We start from the raw sequence: 24,623 nt of genomic DNA on the forward strand, positions 1-24,623 counted from the left end.
GCTGTCTTGTTTAGGCAGTCAATTTACGATTGAAAAGTATTTCTTTCCACAATCTGGATACAAATTTAACGTAATAATTTAAACAAGGCCACAGATTTTCATTAGTTGCAGAGCTAGAATCTAATTCCATGATTTAGTTTCCACAGTCAATCCACAAGCAGTACTTAACACAAACTCAGTACACAAGCAAACAGCCAACAGCTAGTCAGTCTCTCTCAAACTGTTTACATCAATCGTGCACACCTTGGTGTAATTGCACACCTATATGATCCAAACTTGTCAGAATGATTTCTGCAGGGGAGTTGTGAGTCTGTTAATGTTTTTTAAAAAGTTAATCCGTTAATTGGAAAGTTGACTTAAGAATTAATGCTGTTGGGCCCACCTATGGGTATGTGGAAGCAAATAAGGCCTCCTCTACCTTGCTCACTAATATTTATGTCACACTATCACAGAACAGTTTTGATTACACAAGTAAGTGTTCCCTGAGGCTGTCTACATCTAATGCAATTCTTATGCAAACATCTGACGACGACAACCGGGATTCAGCAGGTTTCCTCTTCTCTGTGTAACACATGAAATGACTAAATTCAGTAAAAACTAGTGATACATAGAGTGGTAAAACATGTGGAGATTAACTATAATTTGACTTGAATGGACACTTTTGAAATGTTATTCTGTTGTCAAGTCATGAAGTTAGTGATATGTGTGACTTTGACCACTGTAACTTAAATATTTTAGCCACAATTCTGATCTGAAGGGATCTCTCTGAGCAAGTAGGCATTCACAATGTCATGTCCTTAAAAAAATTTTGTTAGTTTCATCTTGTTAGATAGCGTGTTATTTTTTACCGGCTTTTACTAGCAGAGAGAAGTCCCTATCAGTGGGATCAACTTTTTGAAACCATCTATGTGGTGATGTATGTTAAGATCCCAGGTATCACACACTGCCTTCATTCACCCCGTTATGCCCTCATTTGCGAGTAACTGACAAAAAATCAAAATTTTGAAGAATAAAAATTTTGAAAAATAAAAGTTTTGAAAAATAAAAATTTTACAGGACATTCACCAGTGGTGAAAGAAAGATTTTGTAGGTTGGTTATGTGGTGTAACTGTCGTGTAAGGCTTCCACATGCTCAAGGCTGTGGCTTCGTATCTCGTCACAAACTTATTCTTGAATATCAAAATGAATGATCAATATTTTTATTTAATCAATTGGTTTAAGTGTAATTTTATTTCTATTCCTTTGTCACATTTTAATCACATGAGTTTTCATTTGGTTTCATTGATTCTTTATATCATTTTTTTTGCACATGGAATTTTTGTGAATGTGGATTTAATAATTACTTCAGAATGAGATTTTCACACTGCAGTGGAGTGTGCGCTGATATGAAACTTCCTGGCAGATTAAAACTGTGCACTGGACTGCTTCAGTTCTGCCAGTACCTCATCTCCTACCTTCCAAACTTCACAGAAGCTCTTCTGCGAACCTTGCAGAACTAGCACTTCTGGAAGAAAAGATACTGAGGAGACATGGCTTAGCCACAGCCTGGGGGATGTTTCCAAAATGGGATTTTCACTCTGCAACAGAGTGTGTGCTGATGTTTAACTTCCTGGCAGATTAAAACTATACCTACATCAAGGTGGTACTAAATTCCAGTTACCCCGTAGTACCGAGTTCACCTCACAGCCTCTTAATATTCTTCTCCCTTTTGCTATTAGCAGGCAGTGTGTGGTGGAAGGCACTATTCGCACCAAAGTCATATTTCCCCCCTCTGTTCCACCCGCGGATTGCGCGAGTGAAAAATGAACGCCTCAGTACGGGCTCTAGTTTCCCTTATCTTTGAATGGTGATCATTGAGCGGTATGAAAGTTGGTAATAATGTATGCTCTACATCCTCGTGGAAGATCGGATTTTGGAATTTGGTGAGCAGCCCATTCCATTTAGCATGTTGTCTATCTGCAAGTGTGTCCCATTTCAAACGTTCAATGAGATTCTCTAACCTGAGCTCAACACACAAACCAAAAATTTACCATATTCACGTTAAAATACAAGACAAAGTAATCTAATTAACAATTTTTTTAGTAGAGTACAAGTGCGCAGCTTGCTGTTTTTGTATTTGCAAATTTCTTACCTGATCTCATACTCCTTATCAGTCCATAACTCTGCATCTTGTGACAGCCTTTTCCAACGGGAGCTCACTTTCTGTATATCTACGAGTTCACTGAAAGACAGGTGGGAAAATATCTTTAGCAAAATTTCATCTGGCAAAGTGTCAATGCTTAAACACTTGGAGCCTGTGTCTAGTGCTGCGTTGGCAGCTGTATCGGCGACATTTGTTTCCACCTGCTGCGGGTCCAAATTTGTCATAGACACCTCTGACTCATCAGGTGTGGTGCCTGAACTTTCTAGAGTGGAAGTGACACTGGACAGAGGAGCTTTGGATGAGTCACTGCTCCGACACATTGCGATGTCTTCACTGGCCTCCTTGCAATCTTCATTGTGCTCCACTTCGGAAGTCATCTCACTGTTGTCTCTCTCTTCAGACCTCTGGGAGATGGGAGGTGCTGAGGGAGGGGATGTCACACAGTCCTCTGTCTGAGATACTTGCAGACACTGTAAGAAAAAACAAAATTAATGTACAAAAGCATATAAAAATCTTACCATTTTTATAAATAACTAGCAAACCGGGCAATGTTTCGCAATTGCAAAAGCACTAAATAGGAACTGTGTACACATCCCATTCTGTTTCTTCCCATTTGCTCCCCCTCCCCAAATCTATCTCCATATCCTCTTCAGCCCTCTGTCCATCTCATCCCCTCCTTCCTCCTTCCCACTCCCCCCCCCCCCCCCCCACCCTATCTCTCTGACCTTATGCCTTGTTTATCATGATTGAAAATGAAATCTTGATCACAAAATGAAATCAATTAAAATTAATGGGTATCTCAGTTGGGATAATTAGTATAACGGATGCAAGAAAGATCCTCCCCACCTGCTGATTCTGTAAGGGTAATAACTGTAATGATTGTATTACTCAGTTTGAATCTGAATGGGTGAGACTACAAATATTCAGATGATACATATTCCACAGAAGTATTTAGTCTTAAGTCAATATGCTATACACATAACTTCACTCTTTCTCTTAAAACTGCGAGAAAGAAAACTAAACTGCACATTTTCACACTACAGTACTTTCTTTCCCACAGATAAACTGAACATTGTTGTAACTCTTCAGGCTTTCCCGGCATTGTTGTTTAAAAAAATACATACATAGCCTCTGTCACTCAGAATGTTTAGCATGTTATTGTATAAAAATAAGAAAAAAATCAAGAAATTTTCAAGATTTTTGCTAGCAATGTTTCCTATCTCCAATGACTAAACGTTTATTATAACATTGTCTAAACTTTGAAATAAATTGTCAACAACATTGACATGTTTACTAACATTTTCCCCTTATGTATTACATATATATTTATGCAACATACGTATTAAAAATACACAGTTTATATACTACTGAACATTTATTAGAGTATCATGTAAAAATTTGTAGTAGAGCATCACGTGTAAATGTGAAGTAAATTGGTCAAAATGAGTTTGTGTGTGTGTGTGTGTGTGTGTGTGTGTGTGTGTGTGTGTGTGTGTGTGTGTGCGTGCACATGTACACGTGCGTGTAAATGTCCATTCGAACACTTATGACAGTACTGTGTAAAAATCTTACGTAAATCAGTCAAGAATTTTTGGAGACAAAGTTAAATGATGACTTGTCTTTATATAGTAGCGTATGTTCATACTCAGCTCTAAAAGTCTGAATCTACAGCCGTTCTCTGCAAATTCCATAAGTATATGGCAGAGGGTACTTCCTATTCAACAACCAGGGTGTATATGCAGACCAGGAAAAAATTCTCAGATTTATCCCAGATTTCCCGATTAAAAATACGCTTTCCCCCGGGTGAAAACATACTTTTCCCCTGTTAAGTAACAGTATATTTTCTCTCGGGATTGGGTAACTTATCAATCCTTGGAATAGTTATGGTTTTATACATGGGTGTTGAATTAACTGGTGCTTTAGAAAATGAAACTCAGGGAAAAAATCAAATTTTGGAAAGATCTTTAATTTACAGCAACATGTATGCTGTATATTTTCGGACAAAAGTATAAATTTGAATTTCACCAAACACTGCATATTACTTGTGTTTTTGTAAGCAGTCATAGCTCATGTCACATGATATCACCAGCCGATGACAGCAGACATCCAGAGCTTAGGACACATGATGTAGTCAGCCAATAGCAACATCACTTAAGTAGTGCGAACACACAAACAGGAAAAGTTAATGGTTTAAATTAATATACATAGAGTTGCTACAAAAAAAGCAAAGCTTTCACATATAATATTGGTCTTTAAGGTTAATACATTGAAGGGAACCTAAGCTTTCACATATAATGTTGGTCTTTTATGCACATATTACACTTTCAGATATATTACACAAATGTACCAGTAAAATTTCAATAACGACATGTCTGATCTTCTGGGCTCTAGGCCTAAATTCATCTAAACGGCTAGTCATCAACGAGTTGATTTTTAAATGAGGGTCAAACGCTCTCCGATTTAAGAAATTCATTGTACATTCTCACACACAGTTCAACTTGCGTAGAAGGAAATTTACTTTGAATGTAACGCTTTTCAAACCATTATTCGCAATATTTTCCCGCATCCTGTTAGAAATAGTTTCATTTCAGCTGTTGCCAGAGAGCACCAGATAACAGGCGCCACTGCGCTTGTGCAGCTACGATTGCGTAGGAGGCCCATATGCTCATATGTGCAAAACATTAAAAGATCTTACATTGTCTCATGAAAGGAAGAAGACATCAGAGGATACTCTAAGAGCATCTGAATTTCATGACCCATACTAAAACGTGCACATTTGCATGTCCAGATTCCCAGTGAAGTAGGTCTCTACCAGATATTAAGCTTTTCAATGTGGTTTTTGGGATGTAAATTTTCTTGGAGTACCAGTACTGTGTTGTATCATGTTTGGTTCTTTATTACGGCATAATGCCATACGTGCTAGATGATGAAAATGTGCACTTGAAATGCAGTGAACAGTTTAAACCAGCCAATAGTGTGGAATCAAACTGTTTCAAATATATTGACTGCCTCAGCAGGAAAGATTAATAAAAGAAAATTTCTTTAGCAAACTGACAAAAATAACTTCATTTTTCTGCAAGGCAATTAATGCTTGACTGTCAGAAAGATGGAAATAAAATAAAATCTGAAACTAATAACATATCTTAGCCTTTCATAATTATGTGAATGTATTTTAATTCATTTGATAGCTCCCACCCACAGAAATCCGTTTTGTTTTCATTTGACGCGAGAGCAGTAAACGAAGAGGAAACAGCAAAATCACTAAATGTAAACACGGGTCACGTGGAGACTACCGACTTTCCCACTATAACTCAGACTGCTCTGCACATCAGCCCTGGATCTACGATATTTCCGAACTGGGACAATAACCCACCACTCCCACGAGCGTTTGAGATAAGACGTCAAAAATTTTTAAAAAATCTAATTTTAAAAAAATGTTCATTTTGTAGCACACATCTTTCTGATTTATGAAACATATGTATTCAAGGAAATGCAAGACACGCTATTTGGTCTTAAGTGTGCCAAAGTGAAGTACCATGCCTCTTCACACAGCATTCTTGTAAAGCCTGTCATTATATTTTGCTCTGTGGAATTGAAACGTGTATATCTTGTAATGGATGCCATCAAACTACACAGAGGGCAGTGGAGATTAAAGTGTCCTGCAGTGCCTCTCCTGCTTCCAGTTGGCCAGTTTGACATCCTGCCCCTCTTTTTTGAAAAAGAACTCTTTAGAAAATTTGCACTTGGTGCTTTGTGTGACAAAATTAAATATAGGATACATAAGACCAGTAAAGACAAGCGACAAGCAAGACAGTACACATTTCTTCAATCCTTAGCTCCTAGAATTTTTTTCTGTAATATTGCTACAGCTTTACATAGCATGCTTTCCTTTCTGCGAAAGAATCTATTACTTCAAAGTTTGCTTCGTGAAAAATCTAAACATTTATTTCTGAAAAAGTTGTTAATATAAATAGGACCTAAGACTGGTGTGGTTTCTTCATCTGATTATATCTATTTTGTCACTGTCTGCTAGATAAGACTAAATTGGCCTTTCTAATACTGCAGCAACTGCAAAAAACACACCAAATAAACAAGACTGTTTTGGTACAAATGGTCATTTTTATAACACAACAGAATATAATTGAAGTACCAATATCAACTGCCTGTTAGGCCTACTACAAGCAAAAAGCTTTACATTAGGAAATAGTTTCATGCTTCATTCATACACTCCAGATTTTCAAGCGTGAGATCGAAAAGTAGTAGTACAAAATTTTTTATACGAATTTGGAATCATCATATTCTTTCTTCCATAATTTGTGTGAGACCCCCGTTTCTTGTTTCTTCTTCTTCTTCTTCTTCTTCTTCTTTTTTTTTGGTTGGGTTTAAGGGCGCTCAACTGCTGAGGTCATTAGCGCCCAGTCACTGGTGTTAGAGCACATGGAATCTGGTAAAACTCAAGGGGATGGAGGGGACACCAGAAGGACCTGACAAAGATGCAGACAAAATAAGTAAAAAGATCAAATGTCTTTGGACAAGCCAGTTAAAGTTATAAAACGCAGAATACGAGCAGCTGCTCGAGCGTCATCAGCTAAAACATCCGGTAAAGTAGATGGCAGGGACAGGACAACACGAAATTGACTAAAACGGGGACACGACAATAAAACATGGCGCACTGTTAATGCCTGACCACAAGGGCACTGCGGGGCTGGGTCACCGGAGAGCAGGTAGCGGTGGCTAAACCGGCAATGCCCAATCCGCAACCTGGTCAGAAGGACCTCCTCGCGCCGAGATGGTCGGAAGGATGTTGTCCAAGCAGTTGGGAGCGGTTTTACTGCCCGGAGCTTGTTTCCTTGGAGGGATGACCAAGCATCCCACCACAACGACACAAGCCTCTTACATACATCCCCACGAACGTCGGATGACAGGACACAATGGGAGGCTGGCCGAGGCAGGAGGACTGCAGCCTTGGCTGCAGCATCCGCAGCCTCATTCCCAGGCACTCCTACATGTCCGGGAACCCACAGAAAGCTGACAGAACCACCATTATCAGCGAAAGAATGGAGGGACTGCTGTATCCGTTGAATCAAGGGATGGACCGGATAGGGAGCTCCAAGGCTCTGAAGAGCACTGAGTGAGTCAGAGCAGAGTACATATGATGAATGGCGGTGGCGGCGGGCATACTGAACGGCCTAATGGAGAGCAAAAAGCTCGGCCGTAAAGCTGGAACATTGGTCGAGGAGCCGATATTTAAAGGTGGCGGCCCCGACGACAAAGGCACAGCCGACACCATCGTCAGTTTTGGAGCCATCGGTGTAAATAAAGGCGTGACCGGCAAGTCGAGCACGAAGTTCGACAAACCGTGAGCAATACACTGCAGCCGGAGTACCCTCCTTCGGGAGTGAGCTGAGGTCGAGATAAATATGAACCGGAGCCTGGAGCCAAGGTGGTGTCGGGCTCTCACCCTCTCTGAAGGTGGTAGGGAGGGCAAAATCCAATTGTTGAAGCAGGCGACGGAAGCGGACTCCGGGGAGCAGCAGGGCAGACACATACAACCCGTACTGACGGTCGAGAGAATCGGCGAAGAAGGACTTGTAAGAGGGGTGGTCGGGCATAGACGACAGCTGGCAGGCATACCGACACAGCAGTATGTCGCACCGGTAGGTCAACGGTAACTCGGCAGCTTCAGCATAAAGACTCTCGACAGGACTAGTGTAGAAGGCTCCGGTCGCAAGACGTATCCCCCGATGGTGGATGGAGTTGAGCCGGCGTAAGAGGGACGGCCGAGCGGATGAGTAGACTAAGCTCCCATAATCGAGCTTCGATCGGACTATGGACCGATACAAGCGAAGCAGGACAGTGCGATCCACTCCCCAAGATGAACCGCTAAGAACTCTGAGGACATTAAGGGAACGTGTACAACAGGCTGCCAAATAAGAGACATGCGGAGACCAACAAAGTTTCCTGTCCAACGTGAGCCCTAGAAACTTAGTTGTGTCCACGAATGGGAGAACAACGGGACCGAGATGTAAGGATGGCGGAAGGAACGCTTTATATCGCCAAAAGTTGATACAAACCGTCTTTTCTTCAGAGAACCGGAAGCCATTTGCTACGCTCCATGAGTAGAGGCTGTCTAGACAACACTGAAGGCAGCGCTCCAGGAGGCATGTTCTCTGGGCACTGCAGTAGATCGCGAAGACATCGACAAAGAGAGAGCCTGAGACATTAGGTGGAATGCAATCCATAATTGGATTGATCGTGATGGCAAAAAGGGCTACGCTCAAGACGGAGCCCTGAGGCACTCCGTTCTCCTGGAGGAAGACGTCGGACAATACGGAACCCACACGTACCCTAAACTTTCGATCCGTTAAAAAGGAATCAATAAAAAGGGGCAGGCGACCGCGTAGGCCCCACCTGTGCATAGTGCGGAGGATACCTCCTCTCCAACAGGTATCATAAGCCTTCTCCAAGTCGAAGAACACGGCTACCGTTTGGCGCCTTCGCAAAAAGTTGTTCATGATGAATGTCGACAAGGTCACAAGGTGGTCAACAGCGGAGCGGCGGCGACGAAAGCCGCATTGGACATTAGTAAGTAGCCGTCGAGATTCAAGAATCCAGACTAACCGAGCATTAACCATGCGCTCCATCACCTTACAGAGACAGCTTGTAAGAGAAATGGGGCGGTAACTAGAAGGAAGGTGTCTATCCTTCCCGGGTTTGGGTATAGGAACAACAACGGCGTCACGCCAACGCATGGGGACTTGACCTTCGGTCCAGACGCGATTGTAGGTACGAAGAAGGAAGCTTTTGCCCGCCGGAGAAAGGTGTGCCAGCATCTGAACGTGAATGGCATCTGGCCCCGGAGCAGAGGACCGGGACAGTGCAAGCGCACGTTTGAGTTCCCGCATAGTAAAGGGGGCATTATAGGTTTCCAGATTCAGTGAGTGGAAGGAAGGTCGCCGAGCCTCTTCTGCCTCTTTCCTGGGAAGGAAGGCAGGATGGTAATGGGCGGAGCTTGAAACCTCCATGAAAAAGCGGCCAAAGGCGTTGGAGACAGCCACAGGATCAACAAGGACTGCATTACCTGAGGTCAGGCCAGGTACCGAGGAGTGGGCCTTAATGCCCGACAGCCGGCGCAGGCTACCCCAAACGACGGAAGAGGGAGTAAAACTGTTAAAGGAGCTGGTGAAGGAGGCCCAACAAGCTTTTTTGCTGTCTTTGATGACTCTACGGCATTGCGCTCGGAGGTGTTTGTATTCAATACAATTCGCCAACGTAGGATGGCGGCGAAAGGTGCGTAAAGCACGTCGTCGAGCACGGATAGCGTCCCTACAAGCCTCGTTCCACCAGGGGACGGAAACGCGACGTGAAGAAGAAGTAGTACAAGGAATGGAACGTTCGGCAGCATTGATGATAACAGCCGTGAGGTATTCGACCTGACTGTCACAACTGGGAAAATTGTGGTCCGGAAAGGTCGCCAGGGAGGAGTAAAGTCCCCAGTCAGCTTTCAGTATGTTCCAGCTCGAAGGACGTGGGGATGGGGTGTGGTGCAGGAGACGAACGACACAGGGGAAGTGGTCGCTCGAATAGGTGTCAGAAAGGACATACCACTCGAACCGACGGGCAAGAGTGGTAGAACATATCAAGAGGTCCAAGTGGGAGTAGGTATGAGTAGAGTCCGAGAGGAAAGTCGGGGCGCCGGTATTGAGGCAGACAAGATTGAGATGGTTGAAGACATCTGCCAAGAGTGAGCCTCTTGGACAGGATGCAGGAGAGCCCCAAAGGGGATGATGGGCATTGAAGTCGCCAAACAATAAAAACGGCGGGGGAAGCTGAACGATCAGGTGCATCATGTCAGCCCGACTAACAGCAGACGACGGTGGAGTGTAGATGGTACAAACTGAAAAAGTAAAAGCAGAAAGAGTAATGCGGACAGCTATTGCTTGGAGTGGGGTGGTCAATGGGATGGGATGGTAATAGACATCGTCCCGAACGAGCAACATGACCCCACCATGAGCTGGGATACCGTCCACAGGGGTGAGGTCATACCGCTCCAAGGTATAGTGGGTAAAGGCAATACGGTCAGTCGGGCGCAACTTGGTTTCCTGGAGTCCAAGGACGAGCGGACAGTGCAGGCGGAGGAGCAGTTGTAATTCCTCCCGATGAGATCGAATACCTCTTATGTTTCAATGAAACAACGCCATCGTTAGTCAAAAAGTCGGGGGAACGAGACGGGGGAAGAGCTGGTCACCTCGACGGCCGCGGAGGGCCAGGTTGCGAGGGAACAATGCTACAACCGACGGGAGGCAGATCCGGTTCCATCGACTCATCGCCAGCTGCGGCCGCTGTCCCTGGTTGTGTAAGAGGGGCAGCATCATTTGCCGACGAAAGGCCAGCTGAGCGCCTGGCAGCAGAGCGTCCCGGCGATACTGAGGACGGCCGGGAGCAGCGACTCACGGATGGAGCGTCAGACGAAACGCGCCGGGGTGGAGAGGGGGATAGAGACTTCTTCTTGGAGGCCTTCTTGGAAGGCCGAGGAGGCACAGGGATGGTGGGCTGGACCCGAAGAAGGTCCTCACGCGCGGGGTCCATTTTGGAACGCCGGACCTCGAAAGCTGGGGTCCGGAACGTTTCCCCGATGGACGCCTGAGAAGAGGATCGCTTCTCAGGTGGCGTGGGGGGAGAAGGAGGAGGAAGGGTGGCCCCTGGGGCAGAGGGGGTGGGGGCCACGGGAGAGGAGGATTTGGAAGGGAGGGATTTGGGAGGCGGAGGCAGAGCCCCCTGATGGGCGGAGGAGGCGGAGGGGGGACAGGATAGGGATGAGGATACCGCGGAAGGAGTGGACACAACTGAGGCAAACGAAGTGGTCAATGGCATGGGATGGAGGCGGTCATACTTCTTCCTGGCCTCAGAATAAGAGAGCCGATCCAAAGTTTTGATTTCTTGTATCTTCTTCTCCTTCTGATATGCGGGGCAGTCTGAGGATCTAGGCGAGTGGACGCCAGGACAATTAACGCACCGAGGTGGTGGGGTGCATGTATGTTCCTCACGAAGAGGACGTCCACAATCGCCACAAAGGGGCTCAGCCTCACACCGGGACGACATGTGCCCAAAGCGCAAACACCTAAAACAGCGCATAGGAGGCGGGACGTAGGGTCGCACGTCACACCGGCAGCACATCACCTTTACCTTCTCCGGGAGAACGTCCCCCTCGAAGGCGAGGATAAAGGCCCCGGTGTCGATGCGACGGTCTTTGGGGCCACGCTGGACTTGCCGGACGAAATGCACGCCTCGGCGCTCCAGGTTGGCCCTGAGCTCCTCATCAGATTGTAGGAGGAGGTCACGATGAAAAATAACCCCCTGCGTCCTATTTAGTGCCAGATGTGGGACAATGGAGACAGGGATGTCCCCTAGGCGATCGCACGCCTGGAGCGCCGCCGACTGTGTGGCGGAGGTGGTCTTGATAAGAACGGACCCTGAACGCATCTTGCTGAGGGCCTCGATTTCCCCGAAGATGTCCTCAATGTGCTGAACAAAGAACATGGGCTTGGAGGTGGCGAATGTCCCCCCATCGGTTCGAGAACAGACCAAATAGCGGGGGAAGTACTTCGCCCCAAGCCTGCGGTCCTGTCCCTCCTCCCATGGAGTGGCCAAGGGGGAAAGGGCAGGGTGCAGCTCAGGTATCGGCAGTACGATCCCTGTGTTGTCAGGGGGCTACAACCTAGAGGGTACATGACGACCCCACCACAACGGGCTGGCTACCGTGCTGGATTTCTGGTGCCATGGAAAGTCCATCATGATCGCTGGTGCAGATGGAGATGCACTATGGGCGTAACTTGGACAACCCATCAGGCGTTTAGGCCCAATTTGAGGAATAGTGGGTATGGTTACAACGCTGGTGCAATGCTGAGTGCCAAGGTCTTAGTGCACTTAGGACCAGTGGTACACCACGTAAGGTGTCCTTCCCCAAAAGGCTCGTACTTCTGTAGAATTTTGAAAAATGGAGGTCAAACCCCAAGGGGGACCATCACATGGAAGGCCGAAACGGTTGAAACTCCTTTTAGTCGCCTCGTACGACAGGCAGGAATACTTCGGGCCTATTCTTACCCCGGACCCGCAGGGGGATCCCCGTTTCTTCTCCTTCCTCATTCTAACAGTCTTATCATCACTATTTCTGTAACTATTCCAGCCAATGTCATAACTTATTTGTCAGTTAACTTCACTAACTCTGCCAGAATCACCAGTTTAGTTATCCTGTGATTATTCTCCGCCTAGGCATTGTTATATGTTCATACAACTTGTTTTCCTCACTACTTCCAGAATAGAACAAAGCGGCTGCTAGCCAGGGACCGTACAACTGGCCCTTACTAGTATAGCGATCTGGCCAAAAAGTGTCAAAATTTCATTTTCTTGGATACACCGAGAAGATAATATGTAATTGTTCTTACCTGTTATTCCTGTTAGTCATTTACTCCCACGCTGGTAGTCTGAATCTATGGATTTCGCTAGTAATTATAACAACACTCGTCATTCGCAAAACCCAATCAACTACATAATGAGACAGCAGTTGGCATTCATCCGTTTGGCTTTACTCTGCTCAGCTCTTATAGCCCCTTTTGTCTGCAGGGAAGTTTGTTTCTAGATGCGACAAGGATTCCCTTAACAGAGACATCACGTACACTATGCACGCATTCACAAATCAACTTATGATTCATTCATTCAGAAATCAACTTAGAATGTGTTCAAAAATCGACAGGGATGTGTTTCAAAGTCATATGAATAATCGATAGACCAACGTGCGCTGAGTGCTAGGCGCTTTAAGAAACAAGGTTTTTTCCTCAAGAAAATGAATTTGCCCCCCTCTTAGATCTGGGCCTGCTGTGCATGCATGAATCTGGCAGCTCGGGCACACTGGCAAATTTTTTCCTGGTAGCATCTAGCTACTTGCTGCGACTGCTTACACAGCCAATAGCCACATTTCTGTAGCCAGAAGTGGGAGAAGGTACTACCCAACTGCACATGCACATAATCCCTATTAACTGCTAAAACTGGTTTACATGTACATAAAATTCTAGCTGTTTCCGTCCTAACAGTAATCTTTTTTTTTAGGCTCCAAGGAAGGCACTGAGGAACATAAATGCAGATAAAAACATTGTTCTTACCGCTGACAAGGGTAATGTAAAAGATAATAAATCTTTTCTCTTTACATGTATAAATGAAGTACCCTGCTCTATTCTTTTGGTAAATCTGGATTACTCTCACGAACTGTTGTAGAGAGTTTTACATGGTTTTCTTAATAGTAGGCTGATTTAAGTGGAAACTGTATATAATATATAAATATTTTGAGTTAAATTGGCTGAACTAAGAAGATTTAGTTAATCACCACTGTGGCAACTACAAACTGCCATCTACCAGTGAATTTAAAATGAAGTTTAAACACTCTAATGTTCTGGAATTCCCGGTATCAATATCTTGGCAGTATTGATATCGACCACATGCAAAAATCAAGATTCTTGATTTGTTGGATGGGTGAACCGTCCATATACTCAGGTTTGTACAGAACCCTCATGGCACGGGTCCTACTCTCACCTTTTTTTTTAAACCTACATCTGATTTGTGAACATGAAAGGTATAGTAACATGAGCAACACACTTCTACAAGTTTAATACTCTCGATCAGGGTCTATTCTGCAAATCACCCATCTGTCATTACATTCTTTAGCTTCAGCACAGTCTAATTTTTCCATCTCCTCAGTTTTCATTTCGAGAGTGACAATAATCTACATACAGAAGGCAATGTGCCAACTGACTGAGCCACTTGACACATCACCCAACCCAAACTAGCCTCAACAGAAACTTGAAATTTACAGAGGGTGTTGATCTACTGAGGCATCATTCAGTAAGGGATTTTTTGAAAGTCACCAAAGGGTGTGAAACAGGGGATGTAAGGTCTTTTGAAAATATGTCACCATTAAGGCAGTTCTGAAGGTAAACCTATGAAAACTGGTATTTGGTTTCTTAGTCAGAAGTAATGAAATAAGTGTTTTATTATTTTGGAAATTTAACCCCTATGGGAGTGAAACAGTAAGTGAAAATTGGGTTTCAAAATAAATTATTAAAGAATTACTGAAGTATTTTTAAAGCTACAGCTATGTAAATTGACATTTCGATTCTCGGTTACAAATAAAAATGTGTGTTTCAGTGTTTTTGGAAATTCAACCTCTAAAGGGGTGAAATAAGGGATGCAATGTATTATGAAAAAAATTCATTATGAAAGCATTTTTTAAAGCTAAACCTATTAACATTTGAATTTGGCTTCTCAGAAATAAAAAGTTTTGCCATTTTTGTATTTTCCAAGTCCGACTGAGGGTGAAATAGGGGAAAAATTTAAGACAATAGTACATTTTATTTTAAAGCTAAATCTATGAAAATTGGCATTTCACATCTGAATTAGACGTGAAGAAAAATACCACCACCAAAACACAAAAGACATGACTAACAAAAACTTTTGACTCCAGATACCTGAATCACTTTTTAACCTGACATACAGTCAGTAAATACCATTCTTCTATGGGCTTAATTTGTGTGAAAAGTTGAGAAGGTGTTGCAATTTAGAACACAAAAAAATTCTATTTAAGAAAAAATCTGTGCAGGCCATATACAAGGGAAGCTGAGGACACTAAGCTAATAGTCACCAAATGTAACTGAAATGAGAGAAAAGTGCATTAATAATTCCAGTGGTTGTGGGGGGGGGGGGGGGGGGGGAGGGAGAGGATGACTTATCCCTTTTCACCTCAAAATACGTCTTAGTTTTCTCCAATATGACTTCAGCCAAATATTAACAGTACAATGATAAGACTTCCAGTGTGTTTACTATTTTCTTCCCTGGCTTGACTATTACAAAAAAATCGCAATTTGTATCAGACGAGTTGGTTTGTTAGCAAACTTATCCATCTGAAGAGCATAGAAAGGGATAAAACCTACTGTCATCCCTCTGTTGTATATACAATATTCCACTGTTTAACACTCCTGACAAATGTTTCATTCAAAAGTTCATTAAGGAACAGCAATTCCACAACTAATCTGAATCACTTTTGTTGCTATAGTTTAAAAATCTGTTACACTGTATCAAGTTCTAAGCAACAGTGGACTTTCAGTGGCCAGGTTTGTGAACCTTATTTCATGGTGATGTCCTAGCATACAGCTACAGATATCCACAACATGTTAGAAAATATTAAAACATGTCTGGGCTGCAACAGCCTTCATTTCATGTTCATCGCGCCAAGAAACTGGGATGCTTTGCAAGTTAAATACTGACTTCATTTGCTGCCCCCTCCCCCCTCTTAATTACAGAAGGACTTCTGAAACACCTCTAAAAACTTTTAAAAAATCAAGTTATCCTGCTGAGTGAAGCTACAATAGCTACAGGTTCAAACAGCCTTTCTTATTTCTGTTACCAGTGCAAGGAACCGAGTACATGAAACTCCACATCAGAATGTTTCTGAAAACTCAGGACAAGTTGTACTGACAGTATTTCTAAATGAAACAAAAGTGAGCAGTGTTGGGAAATCTGTGATTGCTGCCTGTTAGCACCTTTCTAATTTTAACACTGAGTAGAATGTTTAGTATCTGAATGATATTTTCATTATCACTATTGAGAAATAGCAGTGACCACTTCTGGTCTTTTAAGCAATGGCAATCGCTACAGAAACGAGATCTACTTAGAACATTTGAGAAAGACAACAAACATTTCAGCTTGTTTATCACCTTCAACACAAAGTACTTCCTAAATTTAACAAATATAAGTAAAATGCATGAACACTCAGGGGAAAAATGAGTTGTGGAAGCACAATGGGAATTGTGTAATCCATTTGCATCATACCTCTACTACTGTTGAAAACAACCTTCCGGACATAACACTGAGTCACATAATAATGTTTGACTTCTGCCCTTTTATTAGATTAAAAAATTGTTTTCAAAATATAAACATTAAATCATCAAATTTACTTCCTTGTGAAATGGTACCATTATGTATATTCCTCATTACTGTCCAATATACAACATTACAATGTTTTCATCCCAACTTTAAAATTTTTATGTCACTGCAATCATCATGAGACTCTGCTGCGCTCTTCAGTCATTGTGAAACTCTTAGCCAAATGTTTGAAAACAATTCATCCTCATTGACATCTGACACTAGCTGCAAAATACACTTATAAACTGATAAGCAACCAATTAAGCAAATATGTCAACTACTGAAACCAGAAATGTTATGTACCACTGAGGACTAGAATGAAAAGGTTAACTATTTATTGTATTTTCTTGACAAGCTTAGTAGCATGCAAGACCTCTGAACTAGTGCACCATCAATAGTGGTTTGACATTTTGAAATATTCAGGGAGACAATCTTGTGAAATAATACATTACTTTCAATTAGTAAAAAATATCCACTCAGGCTTATTTAAAACTTCACAAAAGCCGCACCTTTGGTGTAAATCTTTCCAAGTCATTATGCAAGACCACCTACAGTTACTACAATTAAGTATATGTGCAACTGTGACACAAAAACAAATCACAGGCGATATAATTATATTCGAAAATGGCAGGCCATGTAGTTCAATTTATTTTGTTGCGAAACTAAACGTCTCGTATGCGAACAAACTGGGCTGCCACGTGAATTATAACTACACATACTCGAATATAATCTCGTAACATCTTTAAGCCTCTCATAAAACCCGTGGCCGGAAAACAAATTAAGCAATACCGGAGCATGAAAATGTGTTACGCGTACAATGACGAAATTGTGCAATTACAATACCTTACATACTGCTACGTCCGACTCACTGCTGTTACAATACAAGGTAGTTATCAACAGATTGGAGAAGTACATTCCTTTATAAAGTCCCAGTCTCCCCACCACCCGCTATTGCGCAACTACGTGCGTAGAGATTAGTCAGATGACTGTCACCAACATTTTCCATCCCTTCCCCAGACCTTCCTCGTACTCGATTGACGGCACTGCAGTTTTCCTCGAATCCAGAGATTAAAGCTAAGAACCACACCACAGATATATTTATCGTTTTGGGAGGAGTATACACTGCGAATATTATTTCTTCAGTTCAATTTTAACCATTACGACTTTGAGAAATGTCAATCGTCAAACGGGATTGGAAATACTGAAGCCAATTGAAACTGTGGCATCCGGTATCCTTTCCCAGAGGACAAATTTAGATACATTCGTAAACATTTCATCAAATAGCTTAAGTATGTTAACACTCAAAATTTAGATAAATGAACATGCTCATACATTTTGTCATGTATATGACACTTTAAATGGTCTCCGAAAACTTGCTGCAGTGTGTGTATAATTAATGAATCACATTTGGTCTGATACATATTTTGAAAGTTCCCTTGAATTTAAGGAATTTGCAGAAAATCTAAACCAGGGTAGCTAGATACGGATTTGGAGACTCCTCCTCCCGAATCGAAATCGAGCTCCTTACACAGTACATCTCGTTGCTGAGCTTTCTTTTCTTAGACTTATCGAGAACGTCTGACACCATAAACTTTCTCGATTCCTAACAATAAAATGTATATATCGAGTGCCTTCTTAAGTGACAGAATGCAGTGGGCCTAAGTTGTTCTTGAGACCAAATCAGCGTCGCATGTGCTCAATGAAAGTATAGTAAGGCATTTTTCGGATTTAATATGAAGAGGTAGCAGTAAGATTGCATATACCTATTATGAGGGTATGATGAGGAACAGTGTAACAAAGTTAATGCTTCCAAATATTTTTGAAAACTATGTATTTAGCAAAACATTGTTCTCATTATTTATTTCCCTTCAATTAATTTATTTATTTATTTATTCATACACCTTTAAACATTTGTACGAAATCAGTGTCATCAGGAGTAATTTAAAATCAAATTTCACAGTGGTAATTGGCAGGATAGAAAAATGTTTATTTATTTTATTTGGTTCGTGACATCTTGTGTAGATATAAGACAGTCAAAATATAATGCAGAGATAAACATTACACGTTTTTCACATAATGGCAATACAAAAATTAATCATAATATTATGATGTATAATTGATAATCCACAAATGATTCCTAGACCATACAGTTCGATAATACATGCACATGAACACAGTTAAACATAAAGACAATAAAGAAATTAATCATAATTACTCATCCAATGTTAGTAACGTTTACTACATATATAGTTAATAATTCCTATAGACAATATGATTAGACACTACATGTGTATGATCAAATGCATACAATTTACTTTACATGTTTCCTATTTATGTTTCTCAGATACTGGTAGTATTTTCTATTACTGCTAATTTTGCATGGAGTAGGCTACTGTACTACGCTCCATTTGCAGAGAAATTCAATAACAGGGTGGAAATTGTGGTTTATCTTTCTTTGCTTATCAATTTTACACTGAATAGAAGTTTATTATACAATTTTGTTGCACTATGTAGGACAGTTTTCTGATAGGCAGATGTTCTGACATGAGATACATGAAAGTTATTGCAGTGTCATGTCTTGTGATTATGTACAGAGCTATTTTGTTTATAAACATTGGAAGTTGTTAAATATTCTCTTACAAAGACTATTGCTTCATGTAGCCCTACAAGCATGGAAGGTTGAGGATCTTTAATGTTTGGGAAAGAGCAAATCTCATCTCTTTTTGTTGCAGATGATTCTAAGAACTTGTTTTTGTGTTTTGAATATAGTTTGGCTAGATGGTGAATTTCCCAAGAATATGATCCCATATCTGGTTGCAGATCGGAAATGTGGATGATACGCCTACAGTACAGTTTCATTATTGAAGGTCGAGTTCAGTGTTCATAGCGTATAGCAAATAGCTGGCAGTTTACCTATTAGGTACATAATATGTGTGTTCCATTTGAGATCATTCTGAAGATGTATTTGCAAAAATTTCGCATCAGCAGGCAGTTTTAAGCTTTTGTTGTTTATTTTAAAGTGGAGATAATTCTGTTGCTTTTGGTATGTGAAAGTTCATAGCTACAGTTCTTTCAGTAGTTATAATGAGCTTATTTCTTTCAAACCAGTCTGACATTTGCATCAGTATCCTATCTGCTGATGACTGAATGTTTTTTTTATCTGATCACATTAGCAAAGCGCTCATGTTATCTGCAAACACAGTTTTCTCTTTGGCATGAACGGAGTCATTCAAATCATCTACAGTTACATTTACATCTACATCTGCATCATATTCTGGAAGCCAACTAGTGGTGTGTGGCGGAGAGTACTTTTTGTACTACTAACCCTGTTCCCCTTGCAAATTGCACGTAGGAAGAATGATTGTCGCTAAGCTTCTCTATTGGCTCTAATTACTCGAAATTTCTCCTCATGGTCATTACGCAAGATGTGTTTCAGAGGAAGTAATATATTGTCTGACTCTTTCTGGAAAGTGCTCTCTCGATAATAAATCTCTCCATGATGCACACCGCTTCTCTTGTAAAGTCTGCCAAAAGAGTTTGTTGAGCATCTCTCTGTTGGATCGGCCCTATCCCTTCTATCTCTATATGCAGAAGGAAGGTGATTGCACCTAATATGGAAACTCGTGGCACACCATATTTTATGAAAACTTTCCCTGATGAGTATGTTGTTGTTTTTACAGTGTGTCCAGTTTGTATGTCATGTTTAGGAATTAGTTTTTGTTGCCAGTTTGTAAGGTACGATTTGATCCATTCATTTGAAATATCTTTAATACTCTTACTTTCAATTTTGTGTAGTAGGGTAGCATGATCAATAACATCAAACGCTTTAGATAAGCCTAGAAATATTCCAGTAGCGATTTCTTTTTGGTCTATGGTTTTCAGGATTGCATTTTAATACTCATAGAGAGCTCTGGCTATAGATCTAGATTTCTGGAAGCCATGCTGATGGTTCAATGCTAACGAGTATTTGTTTGTAAATTCTAATAGCCTAGAGGCCTAGAGCTTCTCAAAGATCCTTGAGAATCCACTAAGTTGTGCTACAGGTATACTGTTGTTAATAGTGTCTGTGGCTTCCTTTTTGTGCAATGCTGGGACGTTAGGACGTTAGTAGCCTTTAGAAGATAAGGAAAAGTACCAGTTGAAAAGGAGTGATTAATAGTAAATTTCAGAGGATCAAAAATATCCTTTCCTGTTTCTTTTATACTGCAGCCTGGATATCAACAGTACCACATGAAAGATTCGTTAGTAGCTGATTGCCATAATGAGCTCATCTTGTGTGACCTGGTTGAGAAACATTGATCCTTTGGGAGCTCTTCTGTAACTGGACACTGGCTAGACAAAAAAGCAAATGGATACTGTAAATATTCCTGGCTTCCTACTGGGCAATTCGTTTTGCACATCTTTTCACAAAAATGAAGGTAAAGCGATATTTGTAAAGCAGAATTTAAGGTATACAGCAATTCACACACATCCTGATTTGGTAAAAGAAAAGTATATTGAAGTAGCAACCACTGAACTTTCTGGTATATACCTAGTTATTGTCATTGTATACAGATCCCCCGCCGGAAATTTTGAAGGCTTCCTATGTAACCTAGAAATGTGGTTAAATACTCTAGAACCAACTAAAAATAAGATCGTTTGTGGTGCTTCAACATTGGTTTTTTGAAACAATCAACTCACAGAGATGGAATACTGTACATGAAAAAGGTTTGCAATCTAATCCCCACTGTAAACACATAAACAAGAACCTGTTTAAATAATGAAGTTGTCTTGGACCAAATGTTCATTCAAGAAACCTACTACCCAAATAAGACTGAAGTAATAAATATAGGCTACAGGGATTATGAGGCCCTGTTGTTAATGTTGGAGCTATTTTCAACAAAAGAGCCACCTATAAAACAAGGGAATGTAGGGATTTCAGTAATAATAACATTACACACTTCTGCAGCTTACTAAGCCAAGAAACATGGGATGAAGTGAACAACAAGATAGATACAAATCAAATGTTCAGCAACTTGCATGGTACATATAAGCTTTATTTTGACAGCCTTTCCAATTAAGAAACATAGATCAAAACAATCTAGAGGGAAAAGTTAGGTCATAATTGACATAAAACCCCAAGTGTGAGGAAAATATACTCACACTCATATGAAAAATACAAAGCTGTATCGTTAGAAATAAGAAATTATATAAAATGATACATCAAGATTTACCACAAAGATATTAAAGAAGTAAAGAAACAGATACATGATGCATATATCTGCAATTCAAAAAGCAATACACATGCCACATGGTACCTTACCAGATCTGAAACAAACAGAAAGCCATTTGTAAAAAGTGTTAACTTAAAGTTGGAAAGTTGACAAGTATCTGATGCCAATGTAGTGGCTTAAATGACTATTTTAGCAATATAGCAAATGACCTTATACAAAAAGACTTTCAAACTAAAAATAAACACTATCAACTAAAATGTACACAATAAAATAACAGAAGCATACATAGAGATGAACTGATAATGGCTTACACTTACTTCAGTGTTAAATATGGAATGATGCAATTTTAATAAGAAACATTTCATATACAAAAGAACATTATGAAAGAACAAACACAAAATGTATTGAACAAATGTAAATTAGTGTTAAGAACTATTTAGTAATTTAGATTGTCTTCTGGGCAATAATGAAATTACCAAGCTATAAACAGCCTTTTCTTTCACCAATTCTTTGTCTTTTATCTTCAAAGCTATTTTGTGACACAAGATATACCTGTGCTCTAATACATTAAACAGTTTTATACCTAAATATTCCTAAATGCACTGTCTTTCCTTAAGTCTAGTTATAGATATACCCACAGTTAATGGTTCACAAATACTATCTTGACGTACAGACCATTTTGCACAATAACAGTTACAGCTGAAAGAAGCCTTACAACATATTTTAATTTTGAAATTCCACACACTCATCTGATGGACTTCTCCTGGCAGGTAAGTATATTTCTGGCCCTGGATAGTCACCATATAAAAGAGTGCCATATCATTAATGGCAGTGAAAAAAGTACAATATGAACTAAGCAATAGTGATTTAGACACACATGTGTATATATTTTACTCAACAGATAAATAATATGATAACTTTTGATGTATATTCTTTGTATGACTGATACAAGTCAATTTCGAATCCAGATATAATCTAAGGATCTTAAAAAACTATCCATAGAATGTCAGTATTCAATCAACTGAAAATAATGTTCACAATCTTTTCCTAGTTAATAATTAAGATATTAGCTTAAAACCACATATTTGCTAATTTTAAGACACTCTTCATTTTGTAGTTTAATTTGTTCACATCTTTTCAATAATTTCTTAACGTTATTAAAGCACAAATTAGCATGGTGTATTACTGGGTACATAATTCACAAATATTGTACATAACTAGGCACAAGCAGTGATCATTGTGGGACACCTGTGAGTTTTCTTACACCTTCGCTCATTAAGATTTTTTTTAAAAAAAACCTTACCAGAACAAAGTCTACAAGTGTCCCAGACTGATGTAGGAAGCGGCACATCAGAGGTTGTGTACCAATCGTTTTTTAGAAACCGCAAATTGTTTATTGCAATTTGATTACTGCTCTGTGCTGTGTGATTGATTAAAACACTTGAACTTCTTCTGTGAATGACTTCGAGCTCTGGTCATATGATAAGCAAAAAATGAACACTGTAAATTAGGAATAAAATCCTGCCAATATCAGATTGGTGCCACATCGAAGTGTTGCATCTTCCCGGTAAGAATAGCTGTAAAATAGAACTTGTAACACTATAAATATTGACATAAAAATGTGATCCTGTGTATGAATAAAGATTCAACACGTTGTTAATTCAAAACCAGTTCCTTATATTAGAAATCATTAATAACTGCAGACTATGATGTATATATGGTTCTCGGGCGAGACGTCGGATGTCATAGTGAAAAGTCCACAATATTTCGTCAGCGCAACTGGTCGACATCTTCAGGTGCGACGAATACACTGCTAAGGCAGGACCAGAGCCCCCTATTTTTGCCAGTCTTAGGTAGGAAGTGCGCATGCGTGGAGGCGCCAAATTCGATGGCCAATAGCGACGATATCAACCGATAGCTGGAAGGACAGCAACACCACCTACAGGATGAAGAACCAAAGACTTCGGCGCAAGCGCGGAGGCTGCCGCCGCTTCTCTGCGCTGCTATCGGCCGCCCCAGCGACCTCTGTCGGAAGCCGCAAGCAAAAATGCGCGTCCATGTAGGCGCCTTGATTATCTTCCCGTTGTCAACAGAATATTTATGTTACTGGCGAATCGTCATCCGTCTTATGACCAATAGTACTCCTCTCTGCTCGAAGCGACTTCAATATGGCCAGTGCTGGATCCCAAGCTGTACTAAGCTGAAAGCCCTTGTCTCTGTTTACAAGATTCGTCGAGCTACGTATTTCCACTGCTTCCTTAATAACACTGTCCCAGTACGAACTCGTCGATGCGAGAATTTTGGTGTGTTGATAATTCATAGAATGGCCTGTACTGAGACAATGCTCGGCCACTGCAGACTTTTCTGGTTGCTCCAGACGAGTGTAGTGTCGGTGTTCAGTACATCTCTCTTCTATTACAAGGAATCTCGTAAACACCGTGTCTACTTCGGCCAAGGCTGTCCTTAGATGAGCCCAAGAGAGCTCTGAGTTTTGCCAGCGGACGAAAGACACATTTACTTTATGCCTCTTCAATAATCTTCCTATTTTTGAAGAGGCACCGCCGATGTATGGCAAGATGACCATTCCCCTTTGTTCTTCGCCTTCTTCCACTTCCTCACGTTGGATAACCTGCTTCGGTTGTAAGGCATGGCGAATCTCCCGTTCGGAGTATCCATTTTGTTGGAAAGTGATACATAGATGGAGTAGCTCATTGGATAAGCTGGTGAGTCTGATATGGCTCGTGCTCTGTGAACCACCGTCCTCAGTACGCCACTTAGTTGCGAAGGATGGTGACAGTTGGTGGCCTGTAAGTATAAGTCTGTGTGCGTTGGTTTACGGTACACTGCGTGGCCTAATGTGCCATCTTTTTTCTCCGTACCAACACGTCCAGGAGTGGAAGTTCGCTGTTTTTCTCCATCTCCATAGTGAACTTGATGTTGGGATGAAGCGAGTTAAGATGCTCAAGAAAAATATTCAGCGATGCAATGCCATGAGGCTAGATAACAAAGGTGTCGTCCACATATCGCCAAAAACACGTAGGTTTCAAATCCGACGTCTGGATTCCTCTCTCCTCGAAGTCTTCCGTGAAAAGATTAGCCACAATGGGTGACAGGGGACTACCGATTGCGACGCCGTCAGTCTGTTCAAAGTATTGTCCGTTAGATAAAAAGTACATCGAGGTGAGCACATGTTGGAATAAGTCTAAAAGTTCCCCATCCAGCTTCTCGCTAATGAACAACAACGATTCCTGCAATGGTACTCGAGTAAAAAGTTAGACTACGTCAAAACTTACGAG

At 41.2% G+C, this 24,623-nt stretch overlaps 1 protein-coding gene across 1 annotated transcript in view; it reads right to left on the reverse strand.

Annotated features, from left to right (window-relative positions):
• LOC126109609 (F-box/LRR-repeat protein 7-like) overlaps positions 1-17,132 on the reverse strand; it is a 44,083-nt gene extending 26,951 nt beyond the window's left edge. The window contains exons 1-2 of the mRNA XM_049914652.1: positions 16,958-17,132; positions 2,132-2,613 (exon numbers count right to left, since the gene is read on the reverse strand). Coding sequence (XP_049770609.1) covers positions 2,132-2,613; positions 16,958-17,029 — 554 coding nt within the window. The 5' untranslated portion in view covers positions 17,030-17,132. The remainder of the gene's footprint in view (positions 1-2,131; positions 2,614-16,957) is intronic.
• Positions 17,133-24,623: the final 7,491 nt, after the last annotated feature.

The sequence above is a fragment of the Schistocerca cancellata genome, chromosome 12 (assembly GCF_023864275.1).
Source record: "Schistocerca cancellata isolate TAMUIC-IGC-003103 chromosome 12, iqSchCanc2.1, whole genome shotgun sequence".
Taxonomy (NCBI): Eukaryota; Metazoa; Arthropoda; class Insecta; order Orthoptera; family Acrididae; genus Schistocerca; species Schistocerca cancellata.